The sequence below is a fragment of the Tachysurus vachellii genome, chromosome 19 (assembly GCF_030014155.1).
Source record: "Tachysurus vachellii isolate PV-2020 chromosome 19, HZAU_Pvac_v1, whole genome shotgun sequence".
In the NCBI taxonomy this organism is placed as follows: domain Eukaryota; kingdom Metazoa; phylum Chordata; class Actinopteri; order Siluriformes; family Bagridae; genus Tachysurus; species Tachysurus vachellii.
In genome coordinates, this window is record NC_083478.1 from 11,034,365 (window position 1) to 11,059,741 (window position 25,377).

A 25,377-nucleotide genomic window follows, 5' to 3' on the forward strand; every position below is an offset into this window, starting at 1 on the left:
TTAGCTCTAAGCAAACTGAAATCACTTCAAGTGGTTGTGTATATGTATGCGTGTGTGTGAGTACGAGTATGTGTGAGAGAAAGCACATTAGCAAAAACACTGAGAAAATTGTGTCTCAATAGACTCTCTCTTGTACTGTCTCTATTTCTGTCTCTTTTTCTCTTTATGTCCCTCGTCTCCCTCCCGCTCACCCTTCCTGTGTCTGAAGATGCTGATTTGGAAAGTCTAATGCATGCAGTTCATCAACAGAGCTTGAGATTTAACAGATGAATAAGCCCCTTTTTATGGTGAGAACATAGCAGAAAAATCCAATTAAAACTTTGTTTGATGCCACAGAAACCCGAGCGGGAAAAAAGATGATTTAAATGTAGGTCTTTCATTTTCATGATAATTTGGAGAAATGGGAATAAAAGAGGAGGACATTTTAATATAGAATAGAAGTCAGTCGATAGCATATTAGTGGCATGCAGAATTATCCCTTAATAATTGGATGATGAATAAATGTTTGAAAGCACTGAAGTGGGAGTAGTATTTGACATCTCTGCTTATGGCAAAGCATGAAAAACACTTCACTGATTGCATGGAATTGATATGTTTGCATGTCAGCGGGGATTTCAGCAAGGTTCCTTTGTCCTACACAGCAAAGTCAACACACACACAACATATATTTTACACACACACAATCAGTAACCAAAAGCGTATCTTTTTAAAAATAAAAGCTTCAGTTTTGTAAAAAGAAACAAAAAACAAAACAGTTTTTAAAAGTTTAGGGTCTCACACACACACACACACACACACACACACACACACACACACACACACACACAGAGATCTTAAGAATTAATGCCGCATTTTAATTGTTAATGTAGTTAAGGCTACATTGCCAGCATAAATATGTAATGAAATCCCTAAAGAAGTGAGCAGTGATGTTTAATTAATTGTTATTGGTTAAACAGAGTTTCTTTTAAATCTTTTCCAGTCGTCTCGCTCTGTTTTTGCCATGTGGTAATATTGATGCGCTGGGTGTTATGGAGTCTTTGTTGTTAGGCATGGTTGTTTTAATCAGGCGCCCCGATCTAGAGCAGCACACACAGAGTGCTCCTGGTGTAAAATAATGAGTGAAGGCTTTTACAAAAACTTCAAAGTCTCCTCATGGATCAGAGCTCATCAGATGAAATGTAAGCACTGGTTAAGTTGCACCAGACTGCTCTCATGTTAGAATCTCATCTACACACCATATCACCAAACACACACAAACACACACACACACACACACACACTATACTCACTACTACATATACTCTCACTGCTCACTTTAACCTTTAACAGGATCACCTATTCACCACCTCATTCATACAATACAACTGTCAAATCAGCCAATTATGTAATTATCTCTCAGCAGTGTGCGATGCATGAAATCATTTGCCTACCGGTCAAGAGCTTCACTTATTTTTCAGATCGAATATCAGAATGGGAGAAAGTGTGATCTCTGTGATTTTGACCATGGTATGGTTCTTGGTGCTAGACAGGCTGCTTTGAGTAATTCAGAAACTGCTGATCTCCTCGGATTTTCCTTCACAACACTCTATACAGAATGGAGTAAAAAAAAAAATTAATCCAGTAAGCAGTAGCTCTGTGTGTAGAAACACATTGATGATGAGATATCAGCCTGATTGTTTTTAGCAGACAATTAACAATTAAAGCATCTTCAGAAGCACATGTAAAACCTTAAGGGAGATCTGGATCCATTGCTGTTAGCCAAGTACAGGAGTCTGAGGGTGTAGGTTCACCAGAACAGCTTTAGATGTTATTTAGGTGGTGGAGAAATAACTCTGAGTACTCTAAGGTCAGAGTACTGCAATGTTGATGAGGTTTTGTATACCCTACTGGAAACTGTAGGAATACACTTGTCATTTTTTACATTATAGAGTAGATGTAAAGATAGAAAGTAAAACTCTTACAGTATGTCACTGTACTATTCGACTTCTAGCTCTTCATCTGGGTCAGTTCCTGAGCATAATGTCATTATTGGCTAAACTTTGTAACAAAGCAAAAAATGACATCTTAGCTAGTTAAACTATTATTATTATTATTATTATTATTATTATTAGTAGTAGTAGTAGTAGTAGTAGTAGTAGTATTATGTTTCTTACTATTTCTAGGTCACAATAAACCAATATAAGAATATTAAGCCTATTTCTAGTGCTTTCTAATATTATTAAGCCTATTGGCAGATTATTTTGTTAATTCTGAGCATTAATTTCTTGAAAAATAAGAAATTTAAAGTTTGAAAATAGTCAATAAAATAATATGCCTAATAATGCGCCTAATTATTGTATATTTAGTTTATTGTAACTTTAAGAATTTGTGATAATTACGAATAACTTCAAGTTGTTATCACTAAGATGTCGTTTTTGTCAGTGTGCTCTGTGGAATGTTTCTCATCCCAAAAGTAATATTGAGGTGTTCAGGATCCCAGAACTACTATGTCACCATATATAAATAAATCATCATGTCAGTGTCCTTGCTGTATTGAGAATTAATCCTCCACCCAATTAACACCCAGTGACAGTCCTGTGGTGCTTCCTTTTCATTGATGAAGGACAAGAGATTAGAAGCTACCCAAGAATCCCACATGAAGTTAACATCCAATAGTTGTTTAAATGTTAAGGTTAAAGCCATATCTGACTCATTAGTGATAGAACAACTTGTGGTGGTTTCATTCCTACACAGAAAGAATTCGAAGGCTGAAACATCAGTCTCAGTTTTGATAGTAATGTTACTCATCAGAGTACAGCTCTGTATAGCTGTATAAAGATGTATAGTATATATGAAGGTGTGTGTGTGTGTGTGTGTGTGTGTGTGTGTGTGTGTGTGTGTGCTTGCCTGTGTATGAAAGAAAGGGGGGCTGAGTGTGTGGTTGTGTCTATGTGTGTGGATGTGTTACTCAGAGCAGTGCAATCTGATGGAAGCTAATGCAGAATGACGCACTGGTTTTCCCCTGGGGAGATAACGGGCCATTACTACTGGGATGCTCTTAACCAGAGAGAGAGAGAGAGAGAGACAGACAGAGAGAGAGAGAGAGAGAGAGAGAGAGAGAGAATGGTTGGGGGTGGAGGGTCGTGTAGCCAAATGAATAAATAAAAACCCTAACCAGCCTCCAGTGCTGGGCAGAGCATTTCAACAAGAGGGTCACTTCATTAAATATTGACCTCTTTTCTGAAAAAAAAAAGATCTCTCTCTCTCTCTCTCTCTCTCTCTCTCTCTCTCTCTCTCTCTCTCTCTCTCTCTCTCTCTCTCTCTCTCGATGTGTGCGTGTTTTCTGTGACATTGCAATTGAGACTGCTTACAAGATTAGCCATGTTGCTTATGCTAATTATTCAGAGCAATAACCAACCAATAACACAATATTACAACATTTCACTGACACGCTGAGAGCAACTCAATATTTATTTATTTTTTTTACACACATTTTTTTTATCCTTTACCCCATTTTAAATTAAAGACAAATCTGTTTACGGTCAAACACAAGCAGATGGATTACAGAAGATTGAGGTGTGTAATGATATAATATCCTGAATTCTTGGATCTATCACTTAAAAGATGAATATAACAAATCTGTCTATGCTAGTAATGCTAATTCTCACAGTGCTGCAGGGAGGTAGCAGCTCAGTGGTTAAGGTGTTGAACTAATAATAGGAAAAGTTGTGAGTTTGAATCTCCCTTCTGGTCCCTTGAACAAAAACAAGTATTCTCGGTTGTATAAATGAGATAAATGTTAGTCGCTCTGGATAAGGGTGTCTGTCAAATACTGTATATGGTGTGTGGGGAGACGCTGGGGTCTGTGCAGTAAAACCAGTGACTGTAATTTTGGTGGAAATCAAAATCCAACAACAAAGCTATTAGGCATATAAATTATTTTAATCATCTATTTTTATACATTTTATTTGAAAGGTTCAGGCATGAAAAATCTCTCCAATAAATAGGAGCATATATTTGCAATTAATAGGAGCATAATTGTTGGATACTGTTCATGAAATATCATATGTACTGTGTAGTTCTGTGAATTTTTCATCCATCCATCCATTCATCCATCCATCCATCCATTCATCCATCCATCCATCCATTTCTGTACTACTAATCCTACACAGGGTCACAGGGAGGCTATAGTCTATCCCAGATGACTCAGGGCACAAGGCAGGAGACAACCTGAACAGGGTGCCAATCAATCACAGAGCACAATCACACGCACTCACTGAGGGAGGAAAACTGTGTACCCAGAGGAAACTGCTGAAGCACACAGAGGACAAAGGCAGGATTCAAATCCCCAACCCTGGAGGTGTGCTAATCGGGAATAATCACTCAGCGCTAATCAGTAAACCACTGTCTCCTAACTCCACAACACACAGTAAAAACATTACAAATCAAATCCTTTAGAACTCATTTTTAGTCTTCAGTTGGACGTGTTTAAAACAGTGATACAAGATTTTCAAATTGATTCCATTAAACTCTCATCACTGTTATTATATTTCTAATATTATCCCTAGCTCATGAATGCATAATTAAGCTGCAGTTTGTTTCTGAATCCCTGGATCCTGAATGTCTTTTTCTGAGTCTCTCAAAGCACTTTTGTTTTTTTCTCCCGCGCTTTTGTTTTTTTTTTTGCTAACCTTCTACTGTTAGTTTCTGCTCCAGTAGATTTGGGAAAGAAGTCACTAGGACCTTTTTGAACTCTGTGACCTTTTATTCTCTATGCTGATTTTTATTCTTGTGTGTGTGTGTGTGTGTGTGTGTCTAACTTGGTAGAGATAATACAGTATGTCCCCACAAGGATCTGACATATTTTGACTGTGTGAGAACATTTGGTTGGTTCCCATTAGTGATTTTTCTGTTAAATAAAAACTTTAAAGTTTAAATTTTATAAATAAACATGTGAGCAAACACAAGTATAAGGTTAGCCCAGAGCTAGGTGAAGACATAGCATTATTTAGCCTCAGTTAATAATTATGTCGGTTATTAATTCTCTCAGTGATAACAGGACACACCAGTCTAACTGACCGTTTGTAGTTTATAGTGCCCATAATACAGAGATGACATGATTAGATAAATCAAAAACCTCCCTGTAAAACGTTATGTAATGTGGTAGTCATCTACTTCATCTATGTCCAGGACACGTATCCTGTGAGCATCTAAATAAATAAGTCTAGAGGTTCTGAGCGAAATGATATATCCTCTTCACGGAGTGTGTTTTTCATCAGAATTGATGGCTAAATGTTCTTTGTTCAGTTATTTGTCTCATTTGCGTTTACAATATCCCTAACATTCTCTGCAGCACTGCGCTATGTTATGTTGACTATGGCACTATTCAGGATCTGGCCCCTTTAAGAGCTTTGAATTCGACTTTAAAGTGGGTCACAGTAAAAATATCTTCAACAATTATTCATGCACCCCCATCTCTTTCTCTGCCTTCTCTCTCTCTCTCTCTCTCTCTCTCTCTCTCTGTCTGTCTCTCACTTTAATATCTGCATGCTGCTGCAGTGCTGGGGAGGAGAGAAGAAGAAGGAGGGATGACTTTTTCCCATTGTCAGCTACAGATCTGATGAAATGGTGGTGCAATAAAGCACATCTATACCACTGACAGTTAGAAGTCAATTGATGATTAACTTTGATGCCTAGCTGGTTTGTGCTAGCATCTGGTCAGGTGTATTGTGATAGTGTTAGACTGATTGGTAATCTTTTGTTCTGTGGTCTGTCTGATCATCAACAAGCTTCAAGGTTTGATGGTGGGTGGTTAGTGTCCAATCACATGCCTTGTTACTGAACCACTTAGGGCTGTGGTGCCTACATGTTAGCATGCTCCGTCTGTGCAGTTGTTAGGGATGTGCTAGTGAGTAGCTAAGCTTGCGATTAGCACCGGAGTGAAGAGAACAGCACTGCAGCATATGGGAGCCAATCTCCCAGAAACTTGACATCTTCAAATTAGTCAGAGGGAGATCAAAGCAAGGCATGCCATGCTCATGGTGAAAAAGGCTTTGAACTGCCTCCACTTCCCCTCCCTTCTGTGGGAGTGTGTATGTGTGTGTGTATGTGAGAGACAAGAGAGGGAGAGAGAGAGAGAGAGAGAGAGAGAGAGAGAGAGAGAGAGAGAGAGAGAGAGAGAGGTTGGTGTGCTGGTATGGAAATGAAGAGCAAATCCCTTGAGTGTGATTCTGAGAGGTGAGAGAGTTTGCCTTTGATCACGTGTGTGTGTGTGTGCGCGTGCGCATGTGGGCGTGTGTGCTCATTCTTCCACTCTTACCCTTGTTTACATGCACAGACACTCCAAATAATAGAAAGGATGTGAAAGGAATAACTGGGCATTTTGAACCTGATGTGGTTATGGAGGAAGAATAAATCAAAGCAGACTGATACAAAAGTGAAGCACATGAATTACATGCTGTAGAGCAAAGAAAGAAACATAGAAACCAAGATACAGTATGACATGTAGGGTCATATCAGCCATTTCTTAATAACTGAACACCATTTAGATTTTCTACACTAGTGATAAAGAGATCTGAAGCCTGTTGTTCTGCTCAGGTTCTGAATCCAGTCTTGAATAAGGGGCGTTAGCAATCTCAAATGAAAACATGACATGACCCTTATTAGTCTCCAGATAGTTCTACACAAGGTCGACAGTGTGGTTGAATCACCCTGAAATATTTAATGACCAATCTAAATGGCTCTTTACGATTTATATACTTAAATATAGCTCATATACTCTTTATACCACCTGTCAACCTTTCTAGTGAAGACTGTGAAGCAGCGAGATATACCAAAAGTCATCCATGCAAAAGATCGCATGGTGATTATATTAATATTATAGCTCAGCACTCGAAGAATGACTGATCATTGACTGATCAAGGTGGTAACTGTACTTCAAGATAAGGAACAATTTATATCAACATGTCTGTCTTAATATATTCTATAGTAAAAAAAAATTACACCAGGGCTTATATGGCAGATGACCTAGATTATCTGAATTAAAAATGTGAAAGGAAGTACGAGGTCTGATATGGTAAAGTATTGTATTGAGAAGATTTTTTGAGTTATTTAGCATTTTTGGAAGGAGTCACCAATCCTTTTCCACCCTGGGGAGGTTTTTAGGATGAAAAAGTTTGCAGTTTTTCTACATTTTTACGAGATATATGTATATTTTTTGTCTTATTAACTTCAAACAGGAGAAAAGGAATGCTGGTGAGGGAAAAAAAAATCGTTTCAGGCTGTTATAATATAATTAATAACAGGAAGTTACATGCTTTCTTGCTTACCTTTTCCTGAATGCCGTAGAAACATTAAATGTAACTATAAATGGAAAAGAATTCTTTAATCATTGAATCATTTACTTAATTTCTGTACCACTTATTCTACATTGGGTTACAATAGACCTGGAGTCTATCCCAAGGGACTCAGGGAGCCGGACAGGGAAACACCTTCGACATGGTGCCAACTCATCACAGGGCACAACTGCACACACACACTCTTTCACACACTACGGGCAATTTAGAGATACCAATCAGGCTAAAAAACATGTCTATGGATTGAGGGAGGAAACAAGAGTATCTAGAGGAAGCACAAGAAAGAACCTGCAAACAGGCAGGAATCAAACCCCCAACAACAGAGAAATGAAAAGACTTCTGGACATGCAGCTTTTGGAAAATAAGCAACACCACCCTCTGCCTCAGCATTAGTCTGCATCAGTCCATCCTTTCATTGATTAAATTTAGCACACACATCATACAACAAGACCCCAGAGTCCCAGAATGGTTGTATCTGAAGTATGTTCAGTGCATCACTCAGGTGAAATTGCTTATCTTATCTGAGTGCTCCGTCAGCTATATGGATACAAACTGTGTGAACCCACAAGGTAAGAGTTGAGTGGTGATCCTATACTGAAGAGCAGTAATACCCATTTTTGCTGTACAGACAAGACTTTTTTTGCTGGTTCAAATTGTCTGGTATGCCAGAGATACCACAAAGCTAAGCAAATAACTGTGGAAGCAATTATATTTTAGCAAGCTTTATTGCTGTCAGTCAAAATCTTCTCAGCATTAAACATCACCTCTCTCTCTCTCTCTCTCTCTCTCTCTCTCTCTCTCTCTCTCTCTCTCTCTCTCTATCTCAAACACACAACACACACTGTACATCTCTCTTGTTCTCTTCCATGGAGAACAGATGGAGATAATCTCAGTCGCCTTTACCTTCTCTTCTGGTCTGCGTTTTATCTCCTTCAAAATGACACTCCCCTCTACACTGTAGGTCACGTCTAGGAGCTCGTCTGACCTGATAAGTGTTTACAACATAGTCACATGCAGACGCATAATGCACTGTAGATTATATTGTCACTTATCAAGGACCGTCAGGAAAACTGCATCAAGGACCACCTGGCATTATGTACAGACACGTACTTACAATGCTGTGGTTCATGGTGTTTTGTTGCACCGGGCGCTGCTGCTCCCTTGTGGCCTTCAATGGCATTCTAGGGCGTTAAGTGGCATGTCACCTTGGAGCTGACTGCCCCATGGTTGCTGTGGCAACAGGGAGCCGCTAATCAGTGGCACGGTGTGCGTGCCATTACACTAGGCAGCCATGCTTTGTTTTCAGATGTTTATGCTATTTCTCTCCCAACAGTCACTGGGTTAAAATAGTTCCTTTTCTGTTCCTGCTCAGCGTATTTAAAGACATCTCAGTTTTCCATTTTCCTAATTGCCTCCTTCACTCAGGGTGAACGTCAGGGTCTTTGTATTTAACTATAGATTAACGGTCACCTAGCAACAACCAAATAAATCCGAGAGCATGCTGTTGTAACCTCTGCTCTGTGTGTGTGTGTGTGTGTGTGTGTGTGTGTGTGTGTGTGTGTGTGTGTGTGTGTTCAAGCTTCTCAGCAGTCTCTGTTGAGATGGAGTGAATACGGTGAGACGACTAGAGGCTGCCATTGCACTGTGTTGGACAGAGAGGGCGAAACACACCATCTCACATTGCTAGAGGTAAGAAAGTATAGAAACAGCAGGGGAATGTGAACTTCAAATTGTTCCCAATCCTAACAGCTGTGTTAATGTGTTAATCCTCTTCAGAGAATGGTTTTCTTATTTCATCTTTTATGATACACATTACCTTTCACCTCATCCTCTCTCTTCTCTCTCTCTCTCTCTTTCTCTCTCTCACACACACACACATGCACACACAAATCACATAAATGCACTCCTAATTTAAATATACCCACACCCGACTGCTGACAATGACCAGTTTTGATATGGAAAATGGTTGGAGGACACAGAACAAATGGTGTGAAATGAGCCATTTTGATCACAATGCTTGTGGAGCACCATAATTTCATGGTGTGTTATAGGAGGCAGAAGCAGGGAAAGTGTGTGATGGTTGGATGTCTGGCCCAAGGGTCACCCAGCCTGATAGCGCAAAATAAATCCTTGTGCTCCAAATCCTCCAAAACTTCACTCCACTGATCACACACATGCCTCTGCTGCTAAGTGGAATAAATAAGAAAATGTAAAGGACTCAGCATCAACAGTCTCTCTCCTTTTCATTTGTCCATTTTGTGTCTAAACTGTCGTGAATACGAGTCCACATTTTCTGCATCTTTCCCGACCTCATTCTCACATCAATGATCTGAGCACAGAGAAAAATAATAAATGCTTTTTAACTGGTTTAACTGTGTGCTAGGCATAAGCCTCAAACACCCATGTAATGGATTTTGCAGCAAACCTGTCCACAAAGCAGGAAGTGATTACTGTATAACTGGGTTAGACATAATCTCAAAGAGACTAGCTTTCAACAATGAGCTGTTAATTACATACACAATCCAGAATCTACACCGAGCTGAGCTGTCAAGGCAAAAGGATCTTTTTCAAAGGACCAACATTGTTTTTTTATGTCCCCAAACCTTTCAGTCAGTAATTTAGAGTCACAAAAACCAAGTCACTTGTCTGAAATGTGAAGAAATATGAAGTGATAATTTCTTTATTCTTATAATGGACACTGAATAATACTTGGCTCATATACACCATCTATCGTACACTGTATGTCAGCTATATGTCTGTATGTCGAATAGGAAGCCATTTCTGAATGTAGAGAAAAGCAGTTTGGTAGCCATACAATACACTGGATAACGAAGAAAGGTGCTGCACACTCTTTAATGCATAAATAGTCAGATGTCAATGATTAAGTAAATGAAATTTGTAGTTTAGGATGTATAGCAGCATGGAGTTTATGTCAGTCAGCAAATTCATACATGTGATCATTATACACATAGGAAAACTGCTGCTCTGTGTGGTTGTGTATTTGCTATTCTTTTAGACCCCTAGTAGAGTTGCTGTTCAATGGCGCCTCCTGGTGCACGGAACATGCAAACATAACATTCAAACATTATGCAAAACACTACAGGTCCAGCTTTACATCCGTTATCTAGAGTTCTTATCCAGCTTTCAGTTCAACAACACCATACAGTATACACAAATGGTGGACTGGAAACAAAATCAGCTGGAAATTGACATTGTCTTCCATATTATAGTGGAAAAACTATAATAGCATGGACAGAACCCTGATCTCAAGACCACTCAAGACCTTTGGGATGAATTGGATTGCTGACCTCATGTCAACCTCACTAATGTTCTTGTGTCTGAATTAGCAAATCCCCGCAGCCACGTTCTAAAATGTGTGTATGTAGGGATGTGGTAGCGTAGTGTTTTAGATGTTGGACCACTGATCGGAAGGTTGTGACTTTAGGAATGGGAATTTAAATGGGAATTTCTCTAAACGCATTTAGCAAAGCCAATCCAGCTGGCATGTTTCAGCGAGGTGGGAGGAAATCAGAGAACCGAGAGGAAATGTAAACAGGAGACTCTGCAATGTAATACTCCACATTTGGAACTCAAATCCTTGCTTTCTCAAAAAGGACAGAAATCAAGTCAAGAGTCAAGTCAAGAAGCTTTTATTGTCATTTTAAGATAAGATAAGATAAGATAAGATAAGATAAGATAAGATAACCTTTATACGTCCCGCAATGGGGAAATTTCTCTGTTACAGCAGCAAAAATATATATATAAAAAAGAATAAAGAATAAAGACATAATATAATATACAGTATATACAAAAAACAAAAATGTATAAAAAGAGTAGTGGTTACACTGAAGACATATTGCACATAGGTAATATTGCACTTTTTTCAAAATTTCTGTAATTGCACATGTTTAAAATACTTTGTTATTGTTATTATTGCAGTGAAACAGTAATAACAGTGTGTATTATGGTGACTGGTTCACTGGGAGCAGCTTTGATTGTAAAGTCTTATAGCAGCAGGGAGAAAAGAGCATCTGTATCGCTCCTTCAGACACTTAGGATGTAACAGTCTGTCACTGAAGGAGCTGCTCAGAGCTGAAACTGTTTCATACAGGGGGTGAGAGTCGTTCTCCAGCAATGATGATAGTTTTGCTACCATCCTCCTTTCTCCCACCTCCTGTACAGTGTCCAGCGGAATCCCCAGGACTGAGCTGGCCTTCCTGATCAGCTTGTCCAGTCTCTTCCTTTCTGCAGTAGAGATGCTGCTGCACCAGCATACCACAGCATAGAATATGGCTGAGGCCACCACAGAGTCAAAAAAGATATCATTTAGCCATAGATATCTGATGCAGTACGTAGTGAAATGAGACAAACGTTTCTCCAGGACCATGGTGCTACATAAAACAACACAGAGCTAATGACTTTAAGTAAGTTGTCCTAGTCACATATAGTGCATCGTGTGAAACTTAGTGCAAACAGACAATACAAAAAATATATAATTACACAAAATAGCTCAGACAAGTGTGCATTCTGTATTTTTTAACAGTACATTGTGCAAAAATATAGGATGAAATCAATGTGCTGAACATGTAATAAGGCTTCAATACGGCATTGATGTGATTGTTTTTTCTGCTGCTTTGTCTGATTCTGAAGACATTTTAAGGCTTTCACTTCAGAAGCAATTGTATGGGACATCAATATACAGTATGTGTGTGCTATCTGCAATAAGCCATAGACATCACGTTTTACAAATGTAGTCTAGCTAGCTTTCAAAAAACCATCAATCACACCAGAACTAATCTGACTAACTATTCATCTCTCACCAGTTCAAGTTTCCCTCTAGGTAGATTATTACTTTTCCTCAGAACAGAACAGTGAAAACTGTGGGAAACTAATGAAATACTGTGGGATACTACTGTACATTTCTGTACACTTCATTGCATCTGCTAGCAAACATGTTGGTGCCACAGAGAACCAATAAACAAATAATTCCTCATTGTCAATCTCACTATCACATGGATGGAGCTTGGTGATGAAAATGATAGATCTATTTATTGCACCATAGTGTCAACACAAAGAAACTTTTCTGGGTGTTATGACTGTAGCTGATGAGATAAGATATTACAAAGGATTGGGAAATGCTGACTTGTTGCTCTTGTATGCTTATTTGTAATAAATACATTTGTTTTTATTGCAGAAGTTTAAGGAGATTGATTAAGCAATCTATTATTAGTAGTAGTTATATTGAGATTAGCCACTTTCCTCTAAAATGTCATTAAAAGGCAGTAATGAAATGTTTCTATAGAAAATGTAGAAATTAAATTCAATATTTTTTTTTCAAATATTTCACTACAATATCACACTGTTTTGTTTGTTTGTTATTAGAGATGCCAATCATTCTATAATGCATATCTTTGGGCTGGGGGAAGAAACCATACTACCACCTTTTAAACACGGAGAGAACATACAAACTCTGTGCACAAGGCGGAGGTGGGAATAGAAAAACACATCTTAATGTTTTATTGTACACTGCGGTCCTCTCATCCTCCTGTTCTGCTCGGATACACTGCTTCTTCATATGATGACTGGGAGATCTCGCAGTTGAACCTCTTGACCAACTGTCACTCATCGAAATGATAATAAACATAATTTACACCACAAACTTACACAAATTGGCAGCAGTCTGACTAAAGGCTAGCTGCAGTAGTGGTCAATATTTTATCTCTGTAATTAGAAAATATTGTAAATAAATTATAAGAATAATAAAAAAATACAAGAAGTTATGTTTGATTTTATTGTATTGCTCTTTTTTTTTTAGCAGAGGTCTTTTAGCTATCAATCTAGCCAGTTTGCATCTTAGCTGCTATTTAGTGCATATAATGTTGAAGTAAAGAAAAATCAAAGCAATATGCTTAATTATTTACAGATCAAAAGTGTAAAAAAAAAAAAAAAAAAAAAAAGTAGAAGGATTAACTCTTCTTGCTCCTCTATCTTTCATACCCTAAATTTGTTTGGGGGAGTAAATACTTAAGCAAGCTATCTTTTTTGATCAATGGATTAAACATAGGCTGGGCAGAATACTGTGTGGCTTAATAGAATATTCATACACATAAAAAAAAAAAGATTATCTGAAAAACAATTCTTTTAGAGATTCTTTATTAGATCAGAGCTCTTTTAGATTCCTAACAGGGTTATACCAGTAATCTAATCTTTTAGGAAACATTCAGGAGTTCATGTAGATGGACAGCCAAAAAACCCTTATGGATTCTAAATTTAATTGTGTTTTGTTTATTTGGTGTAGATGAGATAAATGAATCCAATGTTTTTTTTCTTTTTTTTTTAACATAAGCCGTTCTGATGATAACAACAGTGAAGGAAACAGCAGGATGTTTCTGTTCATAGATTTTTGAAAATGTAATTGGAGAAACAATCCTGACCATAAGGGTCTATGTATTGTGACAGATCTGGGTCATTTTTATTTTCCTGGGCAATTTCTGTCCTCTATTATTCATCATCGTAAGCCTCTAGCTACATGTTGTTGTACAGTAGTGTGCATACAAATGGTTGAGCAACACCCTTATGTTTAAAGGGTTAAATAATAAACCTGACCACGCCATTTTATTTCAGCCATGACACACAAAAATGCTAGCAGAGGAAGAGCTCCCCCTTGTGGAACATATCTACTAAACCTTATTCTGATGCTCTGCTCTGCTTAAGCACATCTACCTTCCTGACTTACATTCTGCTGTAGTGGAAGCCCAAGTCTCATCCTTTCTTCAGCAGACAATAGCCAAGTCAAGTCAAGAAGCTTTTATTGTCATTTCGACCATATATTGTTAACGCAGTACACAGTGAAATGAGACAACGTTTCTCCAGGAGCATGCTGCTACACAGAACAAAGACAGAGCTACATAAAACAACACAGAGCTAAGGATTTAAGTAAGTTAGTCTTAGCCAAATAAAGAGCATCTGTGCAACCTGAAGTCACCAAAGTCTGATCAAAGGCCGTATGTCTTATCTGTTCAGAAACCATTGTGGTTTTCAAAAAAATACAATATTAGCCACCTCCAAGCATGGTACATATTATAGCATCAATAAGAATATATAATACATTTACATTGTATATTTAAATTAGTTCATCCTCCCATGTGCTTCTAGCCTGGCCCATCTGTCAGATATTAAAACCCAGTCTAGCCCTTGAACCCAAAAGTTTGCCCACCCCATCTCTGTAGATTTGTTCCATGGAATTGCTCATGTAACCATAAAGCCTATCCTGTGCTCATCCCTAGACTCTCATTCACATCTCTTCACGTTTCACCTAGACTAGTTTCATCTATCTCACAGATCAACTGAACTAAACTGCACCCCCTCATTTTGTACATTTGTTAATATTACTGCTGTTATATCAAGTAGCTGCATCTCACTGCAATCTGCACAATTTTAATGTTACTGTTGCTGCTATTACCATCTACAGTGGTATTCAAATTTTGAACAACTACAGTAACATTGTTTTGCAGTCAACACTGTACACTTGTACATACAGAAAACAGTCTATATTTCTATATTTAAATAGTCTATTTAATGCATAGTTTTACATTACATTAAACACAGTTTCTTTTTTGTAATCGTCGGGTATTTACTTTGGACAGCAAAGAAGGAATTTCATTGTACTGGGAATCTTGTTTCTTTACTATGTATATGGCAATAAACACTTTAAATCTTAAACTTTAAACTTGTGGATCTGTTGGCTTTATAACATACAGAGTAATAATTTATATATCCACTATCCAACATCAATCAGAAGACAATGGGTTTCCTTATGAGTCTGGTTCTTCTCAAGGTTTCTTTTTTATAGTATCTAAAATATAGTAAGTTTTCCCTTGCCACTGTTGCCCCTGGCTTGCTCTTTGAAGATACAGAGCTAAATCAGGATCTTATGAAGATTTCTGCTTAAAGTCAATGTCTGTTTCTGTTGTTAAAACACAAAATTGAATTTAATTACCAAATGCAGCACTGTTTCAGTTAAAAATACAGTCCAAATGAAGGCACGTTATACTATAATCAGAAGATGGAAGATCTGTTTGAACAACCTTGTTGCTCTTAATAACCAAATCTATTAAAATAAAATTTAGCTAAAATAACAAGCCTTTTTCTTACAAACTTGTTATATTGAGTTAATATTGGTTATTAAATGAGCTAATTAGTTACCATATACAATGCTATTGTAATGAACACGGAACAGAGCGGACCCAAACGCAGGATAGCATAAATAAACAGGGTTTAATGACAGAACACAAAACAGGAACACAGACTCGAGACGGGACTAAACAGGACTAAGACCACAGTAGATGGTTAAATACAAAAGTTAAATACAAAAAAGGACAATGACACCATAAGGATCAGGTGTGATGACAGGGAGGAGCAGACGAAGGCGGGGCAGACACGTGACGAGAAACGTAAACAAATGCACGTGGCCAGAGTCCGGGCAGAGTCCTTACAGCTATATTCAGACCCGGACCAATTCTCTCATGTTATTAAATTATAAATGGTACTGAAATTTCATTCTGATGGATATTTTATTTGTAAACACTGAAACTCAAAATCAATTATTGGAAAGTGGCATTGTGTCTTTGTTGGGAGACAATTTTAGAAAAATAAAAAACTTAAGTATCCTGCATTCATAAGTATTCAAACCCCACATATTAATATTTGGCCCAGCCACTTTGTGTTGCAATTGGTTGTTTTACATTTGTGTGATGCAATTTTCAAATAGTACCACTGATCCTCAATAGAATTGAGATCAGGACATGTATCTTTCGGAAAGGCCACAGTAGGACATTTATCTTTTTATTCCTAAGCCATTCTACTGTTGCTTTGGCCTTGTGCTTAGAACCATTGTCCTGCTGAAAGGTGAATTTCCTCCCAATCTTTAGTTTTTTAGCAGACTGAAGCAGGTTCTTTTGTAGTATTTTCCTATATTTTGTTGATAAGAAGCGAGCTACACACGGCACTTGGAGTTTTGGCCAAAAAGCTCTATTTAAACCTTCTCCCAATTCATAGCTGAGTTACTCAGATGCTTTTGGAAAAATGCTTTCAGATGGTATTTTTTGAGTAATAGCTTCTTTCTTGCCACCCTCCCATACAGGCCAGAATTATGCAGTGCTCTTGATATGGTCAACTGGTTCACCATTTCTCCACTTGTAGCAGCTGGATATTTATATCTCCTCCAAAGTTATTGTGGGCCTCTCTGTGGCTTCTCTTACACGTCTCCTTTTTGTTCAAATGCTGAGTTTTGAGGGACAGCTTTTTCTTGGAAGTGACTGGCAAACATTTTATGATATTATTTTGTACCCTTTCCCTAATCTATACATTTTTATTATTTTATCTCTAACATCTGTGGAATGCTCTTAAGTCTTTATTTTCCTTTACATTAACAGCCTGACCAGTTACATTAACAGCCTGATTGCATATTTAATTATTCACAGGAGGATGCCAATGGTAAAGTAATTGTGCTCTTGTTAATCATTCATCTGTGTAGCCTGGCAATTTCCATAGCACAAGGGTTGAATACTTATGCAAGCAAGATATTCAAGTTTTTTGTTTTTTTTACTTTTCCTAAAAACATTTCCCAACAAAAACACAATGTCACCTTCCAATAATTGATTTTGAGTACCATTTATAATTTAATAATATGAGAGAATTGATCAGGGGTCTGAATACTTTTGCAAAGCACTGTATGTAGAAGTATCATTAGGATGAGAACAACCTTTTTAATCCTACCTCTTCCTGAGTACTTTCTTTTACTACTTCTTTCTGACCGACAATGCAGAATATTTTCTCTTCATCACCAAAACTGCTTGTAATCAAGCAGTCAAATGGCAGTGATCATGCCCCTGCCTACTGGGCACATGCAAGAGCTCTGGACACTAGAGGGCCCTCAGTGAGCATAAATTTCACATGATCTATCCATTCTGCTGTCAATCATAACATAGTACATATAAAACCAAACAACAAAATAATTTTTGGTGTGTGGGTCTAAATTTGTATCCAATGAGCAGTCACATTTTGCCTTGCCTGGTTTCCCCAAGTTAAAACATATCTACTTGATTTGTTATGTGAATCCACCAGTTAAACAGTTCAACACCTAATACAGATTTTTTTTTTTACAAACCTGTCAAATAGCATCATCACTAATTCTGCATCCAGTTACTGTAATCTCTGTCACCAGTAACAAATTACTCCAAGACTTGAAAATATGCATTCTGGTATTACTGGGGTTTTTTTTTGTTTTTTTTTTGGTTAATGGTTGTTAAGTGTTAAGTTTTTTTTTGAATTACTGATTTATTTTTGAGATAATAATAATAATAATAATAATAATAAGAAGAAGAAGAAGAAGAAGAAGAAGAAGAAGAAGAATGATCAAACATGATGCTTTTTTATTAGCAAAAAAATAACAGGCATGTTGAAAATGTTCTGACACTATATTCTGTCCATGGTGAGTAGATAGATGCATCACACATGGTGGCTCAAGCCTTGAGGAAATCTGCTGAATATGCCAGGGTCTGGAACGCCATCACTACCAGCAACCTGCAGACAAATTTGGAATAACAACAACAACAAAAAAACAGTAAAACAAATACAAAAATGAGAAAGAAAGAAAAGAAACCACTGGTGAAAAGCATTGGTGTATGGCATACTCTCAACCACAAACATTGTAAGGTAAAGTTTGCATAAATGAGCAAAGGGAAGTGTCTATAACATGAAGAGGTCTACGTAGAAAGCATTCTAGACTGTAATTCACAATTTCTCAGCCATACAGTAAACTATATATTTATCTGTATATTTCCCTGGGTATTTGTACACATAAGGACTAGAGAAAAAACTTTAAAGAAAACTATTGCACATTTAACTGGAGATAAGTGGCTAGATAAGTGGACGAAAAATACATGGCTAAATATAAAATCCACACTAAGTGCATTGATGAAAAGACAACCTATAAAGGAAAGAGAAGCCAGACTACATTCATTTTCCCTAATGGGTCAGATTTTAAATGAACTAAAAGCAGACGCAACATGCTGTCAGTGCTGGCTACTGAATTAGAGCTTGTTAAAGACCTGGACCTTGGATTGAGCTTGAAAGCCCTGCATGAGCAAGGAAAAGCAACAAAGCTGTCTAAGGAAAATCAGTCTTAGATTGGGACCAGACAGTCATTTTTTCTCTCTTCACATGTATCCCTGATGCTTTACAAATACCTATACTTAAGTCATTCCTTACACTTGCCCATTTATCTGTTTATGTCACATTTTGCTGCCTAATATACATCACCTTTTGACAGGTGTCATTATAATAAGATAATCAAATGTATTGTTTCTAAAATAGTGTTAAGTTAGCATAAATTCTGTTGTTTTATCTGAGATGTTTTATCACACTTTGACTAAACACCAAGAAAAATTCCTAATACCTATAAATGGACTGTATAAAGCAAATAAAATGTCAAAAGAAATCTAATGAAGTGCCTTCCAGTGAATTATACGTATTGCAGTGCCGTATAGGTTATCCTACATGTGCCGTTTCTAGGCGTTTCTTAAATATGCAAGCAGTTTCTTTGTAAAAAAAAAAAAAATATATATATATATATATATATATATATATATATATATATATACATATATATACACTCACTGGCCACTTTATTAGGTACACCTTACTAGTACCGGTGTGGTCTTCTGCTGCTGTAGCCCATCCGCCTCAAGGTTCGACGTGATGTGCGTTCAGAGATGCTCTTCTGTATACCTCGGTTGTAACGAGTGGTTATTTGACTTGCAGTTGTTTTTTCTATAACAGTTCGAACCAGTCTGGCCATTCTCCTCTAACCTCTAGCATCAACAAGGCATTTGCGCCCACAGATCTGCCCTCACTGGATATTTTCTCTTTTTCGGACCATTCTCAAACCCTAGAGATGCTTGTGCGTGAAAATCCCAGTAGATCAGCAGTTTCTGAAATACTCAGAACAGCCCGTCTGGCACCAACAACCATGCCACGTTCAAAGTCACGTAAATCACCTTTCTTCCCCATTCTGGAGTTTGAACTGCAGCAGATCGTCTTGAGCATGTCTACATGCCTAAATGCATTGAGTTGCTGCCATGTGATTGGCTGATTAGAAATTTGCGTTAACGAGCAGTTGGACCTAATAAAGTGGCCGGTGAGTATACCTTTGCCCTTCAGCCTGTGTCCACCCCCACGAAAGAACTAAAGAGTGAATAGGGAAGTCATTCAGAAACCGATGTAACGTGACACAACGACCACACGGCGGGAGTAGCAGCTTGTTTACAGATCATATCAGACTGCACAGTTCTCTGTTTGCCCCAGTGGCCTAATTATACTCTTTATAAGTAAATGTTAAGTTACGCTGAAGTATCTAGATCTGGGTCAGATTAGTCTCAGACATGATGGTCAATGCTCCAGCACCTCGTCTGCTGCTCTGTCTGCATCTGAGAGGACATAACTGAGTTATTTAGGGTAAAAACTGTTGAGGTGATTCAAGCATGCAGGATTATTGTATACCAGAGAAACAGTAATTACCTGTAGTTTTGCTTTACTGTGCATCGCTAAATGTAGTCATTTAGGTAGCCAATGTTGGTGCCTTCCTCAGTTTAGTTACACTGAGAAATCTAACACCAAATGCAGTCAATTTTCAGACAATGAGTAGTATGACCTGCTTTGAAATAATAATGTCCTGTATGTTGTTATATGTATGTTTTCCCCATTTGTTTTAGTAAAGACGTTTGTAAGACGTTGCGCACCAAACAGTATAGAAGGTGGATCTGCTAAAATCTGGAGGATTTTAAAGGGTAACAGAATTACCTAAAAAAGCTAATTAAACTGTAGGCTAATCAAGAATTAATTAAACTGTAGGCTATTTAGGACTTCTGCAACAATCTGTAACTTCTAGTAGTAGTAGAAGTAGTAGTAGTAGTATATGCAAAATAATAATTATAATAATAAAATAAAAAAATAAAGTGTAGTTCAGCTAGAAGCCTGAATGCTTTTCAAATGTGAACAAAAAAATAATTATTTCTAAAGGTCATAAATTCATGATGCCACTATACTGGTGTATAGTAAAGGATTAAGTTCTTATTCATTAGTTATTCATATATATATATATATATATATATATATATATATATATATATATATATATATATATATATATATATATATATTTATTTATTTATTATTGCATTTTTAAAACAAAACAAAAAAACATTACCAAATAGCCTATGGCTAATTTCGCAGATAAATGTCATAAATTTGAGTCTTTGAAGTTCATTGTAGGCACTTCTGTGCCATTATTTTGTCCTGTCAAGCTATTATGATTTTTGTGGTTACAATGAAGACACAGCAGGTTTCTAATCCTCTTAATTAAAACGCCTCGCTGATTGGACAGAACGGTAATCCCGCGGGGCCTCGCGCTCTTACTAACGCTCTTGTAGGACGGAGCGCGCGCCACACTGTGCCCAGGGCGAGGGCAGAACGCAGCGCGCTCAGCAGCGAGGACACGCGCACAAGTTCGCACGAGTGTGTAAAGCGCGCGTCTCATAACTGTGTGCGTTTTAGCACATCACACGCTTGTGTAAGGTGACCAGATCAGGCGCGCGAGTGAAGAAGCGGGTGGGAACGAGGTTGGCTCAGATTACAACTTTCACGTTTTCTGGGTACGGCTGTGAGGACTTTCAGAAAGCAAGAAGACAGCGTGAGAAAGCGCAAAGAAAATCGAGACGGAACGCAGCGGATAAGGTTTCACTTCCCGATTTGATTTTTATTTTTGTACTTCATTTCTTTTTAATATAATGAATGCACGAGAGGAGAATCTGCTGAAATCGATCAGCAACGACACGCTGCTGGACCTGACGCAGCGTTACGGCCAAGCGGCACTGGGTTTCGGCGCGGGTCACGGCGCATCAAGTCCTGCCCGCTTCGCGCTCGCCTCCTCTGCTGCTGCAGACTTCCTCACGGCGCAGACGGCCAAATCCGGCGAGAGCGGCGGCGAGCACACGAGCGACGACGACGACGGCTTCGATGTGGACGCTCGGAAACAGAGCCCGGCCTTTGGAGAGGACCCCAAGCACGCGGCCACCAAGAAACCCAAGGAGCAGCGCTCACTGCGCCTGAGCATCAACGCGCGCGAGCGCCGGCGCATGCACGACCTGAATGATGCGCTGGACGGCCTGCGCGCCGTCATCCCGTACGCACACAGCCCGTCTGTGCGCAAACTGTCCAAAATCGCCACGCTGCTTCTCGCCAAGAACTACATCCTCATGCAGGCGCAGGCTCTGGAGGAGATGCGCCGGCTCGTGGCGTACCTTAACCAGGGCCAAACGATCACGTCGGCCGTACCGAGCGCACTGGCCCCGTTCGGACAGACCGCTGCCACCGTATACCCGTTCTCAGGCACGGCGCTAGCAGCCTGCGTGGAGAAGTGCTCGTACTCGGCGGCGCCTTCGAGTCTCTTCAAGCACTGCAGCGATAAGCCTTGATTCTCTCTCTCTCTCTCTCTCTCTCTCTCTCTCACACACACACACACACACACACACACTTACTCGAACTTAACCCGCAGCTGGTCTCAATAAATATACACAATTGAAATGTTTTGTTGTTGGGAAGAGAACTTTAGTCTAATACATAAATCTTTGACATGTTTCTATAATTAATATAATATTTCATCCAGATCATGTAAACTATGTGTAAGAAGGATCACAATATGTTTTGGAACTGGCGATTGAATTCCTCCCATTCAGCCGCTTTTCTGCTCTGTCCTCTTAATGAAGCGAAAATATTGTGACAATATGTGATGTAACCAATTGCATTTCGAGTGCATGTTCAGTGATCCTATGGGGGAAAAAAAGATAGTTCTTCAATAAGTCGATAATTACCATTTGCAAACCTCAGAAGTTTTCCCATAGAATTTAGTTTATTATCGGTAAACTATGCAACGTGCCAGAAAGAGAAAGAAAACCCTCAACAATATCATGTATATTCAGTTAGACAGTCAGACATGAATATGGGCCAAGCCCTGCCTAAATTCTCTCTCCTTCTCTTGTCAGTGCTTTGTGGAGAAAACGCTGTGTAACACATTTTGTTGGCCCATGATGGTGATTTTGGATATGTTAATGAACATATTCCCTTGATTGTATTGTACGACTGTGGAGATCTACTAGATGACGCCTAAACTGACAAAGCGTTTGGTCTTGTTGCTACTTGAGTTTCATATATTGTTTTTACGTCTTTATAATTAAAAACATCTATGAGCAGTGATGACTGATGATGTTTTATTGCTCCTCCAATTACTCTCACGACATTACAGACACACACATGCTAAATACAACAAATCATTGTGGCATTTGTGCTTTAATTTGACAAAATGTAAAGATGCTATCGTGGACTATGTGCAGTGGTAAGACCTACAAACTTTTGGCTTTAGCTTTTTTTGTTTTTTTAGCTTTATTTTCCGAAAAAAATTGAACTAAATATTTAGAACTAAATAATGAATCAACTCCCTGCCATTATTATTATTATTATTATTATTATTATTATTATTATTATTATTATTATTATAAAATAATAATAATAATGATGATGATGATAATAAAAAATCATCCTCATCATCATTATTATTTTTATTATGATTATTATTATTATTATACATGTCTCGCGTATTTTACTTTTTAATATAATGTTCTGTCATGCAGTTTAAGTGATCTTGAGCAAGTATGATATGAATTTGGGAAATGCAGCTAATCTTTGCTATGGGACGTTGCAGCAGATGCGCGTGTCCGCGGGTATTTTTTTTTACGCGCAGCGTTTCTGATGCCCGAAAGGACAGTTTTTCCTACATAGAATGGACAGTGGCCGAAGTACCCCTCGGACCAAGTCGACACTGAGGCCTAGGCCGTAAAATATTACCGATTGAGCCTTGGGGAAACGTGCAACTTGTACTTGTTTATGTGCATTAAATCATGACAACTAGGCTGTTGACCTTCTGACACAGTGTAACTATATTAACCTATACACACTGCAGGCATATGTCTACTTTACTACAAGGTGGATGGATGCTTAGAATTGAAATGCCGGTGTGCTTTTTAATGTATTATTATTATTATTATTATTATTATTATTATTATTATTATTATTATATGACCTCAGATTTTAGAACAGTTTATTCCCTTATAAAATAATAGTTCATGTTGTTTCTAGGACAAAGTTCCTTCACATGTGTGTACTTGTAATGAGAATGGACAAGTGCACCAAGCTGAAATACTATTGCATTATAAGAAAACTTACATAGTACTAAACCCCTGTCATGTCTTAGTATAGTAGTGTCATCCATTAGAAGTGTACAATATTAAATATTGCTAGGATATTAAATTAGTTTACATTACCCGTCCAGATTTATTTTTACTGCTTCCACTGAAGTCATCTGCCCTGCAGTTTGGACAGAGTTTTTCTCTATATTAATCGCTTTTTTACAGGGATACATTTAAGCTGAATCCTGGATCACATAGGTGTCAGTAATCTACATAGGTGATTTAACACATTTTAGCATTTTTTAATTCTTTTGCAAGTAAAAGCAACCAAAATATGAAATCTGCTTTCATATAAATATCAGCTTTGTTTGTTTGCTGCCATATATAAGACACTTTAGTTTAGTGAGCAAAATGTAGTGACAAACATTTCAAGAACTGCTTGCATGACCTGCACTGCCTCTTTTACCATACACTAAGAAATCAGGGTATCAAACTTCTGCTTGCCGTAGTAATGGAACCAAAACGGAGAGTTGTTCTGTAACTTTAGTATGTGCCTTTTACCTGGGAAAGTACACATTCTGTACTTATAATTATCTTTTAGACAGTTATACCCATGATCCTTAAATGAACATTAAATGTTGAGTGTACTGGTCTGGATATATACTGAATACATCAAACTGCCAACCAGCAAAAAAATATTACAAGAGGAAAAATTTCAAATAATTTGTCCATTTCCGTAGTTTGTGAGGTAATAACAGAAACTTATTACCACCAGTTACACAAACCCCATGTTTTATACTTTTTGGTTTTAGTATGTAGCTAATATATAATTTTGCTAATTAAATCCATAAATTAAGTCGTGATATTGGCTCAAATAAACCACTATGATATGTTTTAGTGACATATTTGGTTATAGAGCCAGAAAACAATACTATTTGAGATTTCTTAGAATTTCAGATGCAGCTGGGTGTTTATTATTTCAGCTCATTTTTCAAATGATTCCTAAACTATTTAAAAACACACAAAATCTGACATAAAGACTTTATGCTATGTACAAGTGAGCTTCATAAGATTATTACTGTCATCCTTTATGTCTCAGGCCATGCTTCTTATTCCACAGGACTAATTTCATTACCGTAGCTGGAAGCTTCTGTTGTGTGGTTTGTTGCTCTTCACAGGCGACTGATAGAAGCATATGCCCTTAAGTGCTGAACTCTGCCGACTGTTTCTGACAGTGCTGCTGAGAGTCATTAAGCTCTTGCAGCTCAGTACTGGTGCTTGTTATATGTGCACTTGTTTACTACAGGGCTCAGGAGTGCAAACAGGCCTAGGGAATGGTTGGAAAGATGGGGGCAGGAGGCAGAAACAGAGTTCAGGTTGTGTATCTGAGCTCAAAGGCACGTCATTTGAAACACCAGGAATCGGGTTATGTGTAGGTGTATATATATATATATATATATATATATATATATATATATATATATATATATGTCTATGTGCATAGGTTTCTGTACGTCCTAAGCATTCACAGATAAATTGTTAGAGCAAAGTGTTGAGCAGATATTATCAAGTGTAATCACACTTTGACTTGTCTAATACCTAAAGCCTGTACATTCATTGAAATTAAATAAAACTGGCTTGGTACTTAACATAATTTTGCCTACTATAAATTTCAGCATTTCAGGGCTTGCACACTACTGTTAACCTGTTAATAGCTCAATTTTTCGGAACTATAAAATAAA

General features: G+C 37.9%; 1 protein-coding gene across 1 annotated transcript; it reads left to right on the forward strand.

The window, feature by feature from the left end:
• Window positions 1-20,746: 20,746 nt before the first annotated feature.
• bhlhe23 (basic helix-loop-helix family, member e23) lies at window positions 20,747-22,584 on the forward strand. Its single transcript, XM_060894098.1, has one exon. It carries the CDS (start codon window positions 21,182-21,184, stop codon window positions 21,866-21,868), a length of 687 nt encoding a protein of 228 aa, XP_060750081.1. The 5' UTR covers window positions 20,747-21,181; the 3' UTR covers window positions 21,869-22,584.
• The last annotated feature ends 2,793 nt before the right edge of the window (window positions 22,585-25,377 follow it).

What these genes read in the sequence shown, in the direction of transcription:
- bhlhe23 (XM_060894098.1), top strand. Translation starts at nt 21,182, where the DNA reads ATGAATGCACGAGAGGAGAATCTGCTGAAATCGATCAGCAACGACACG.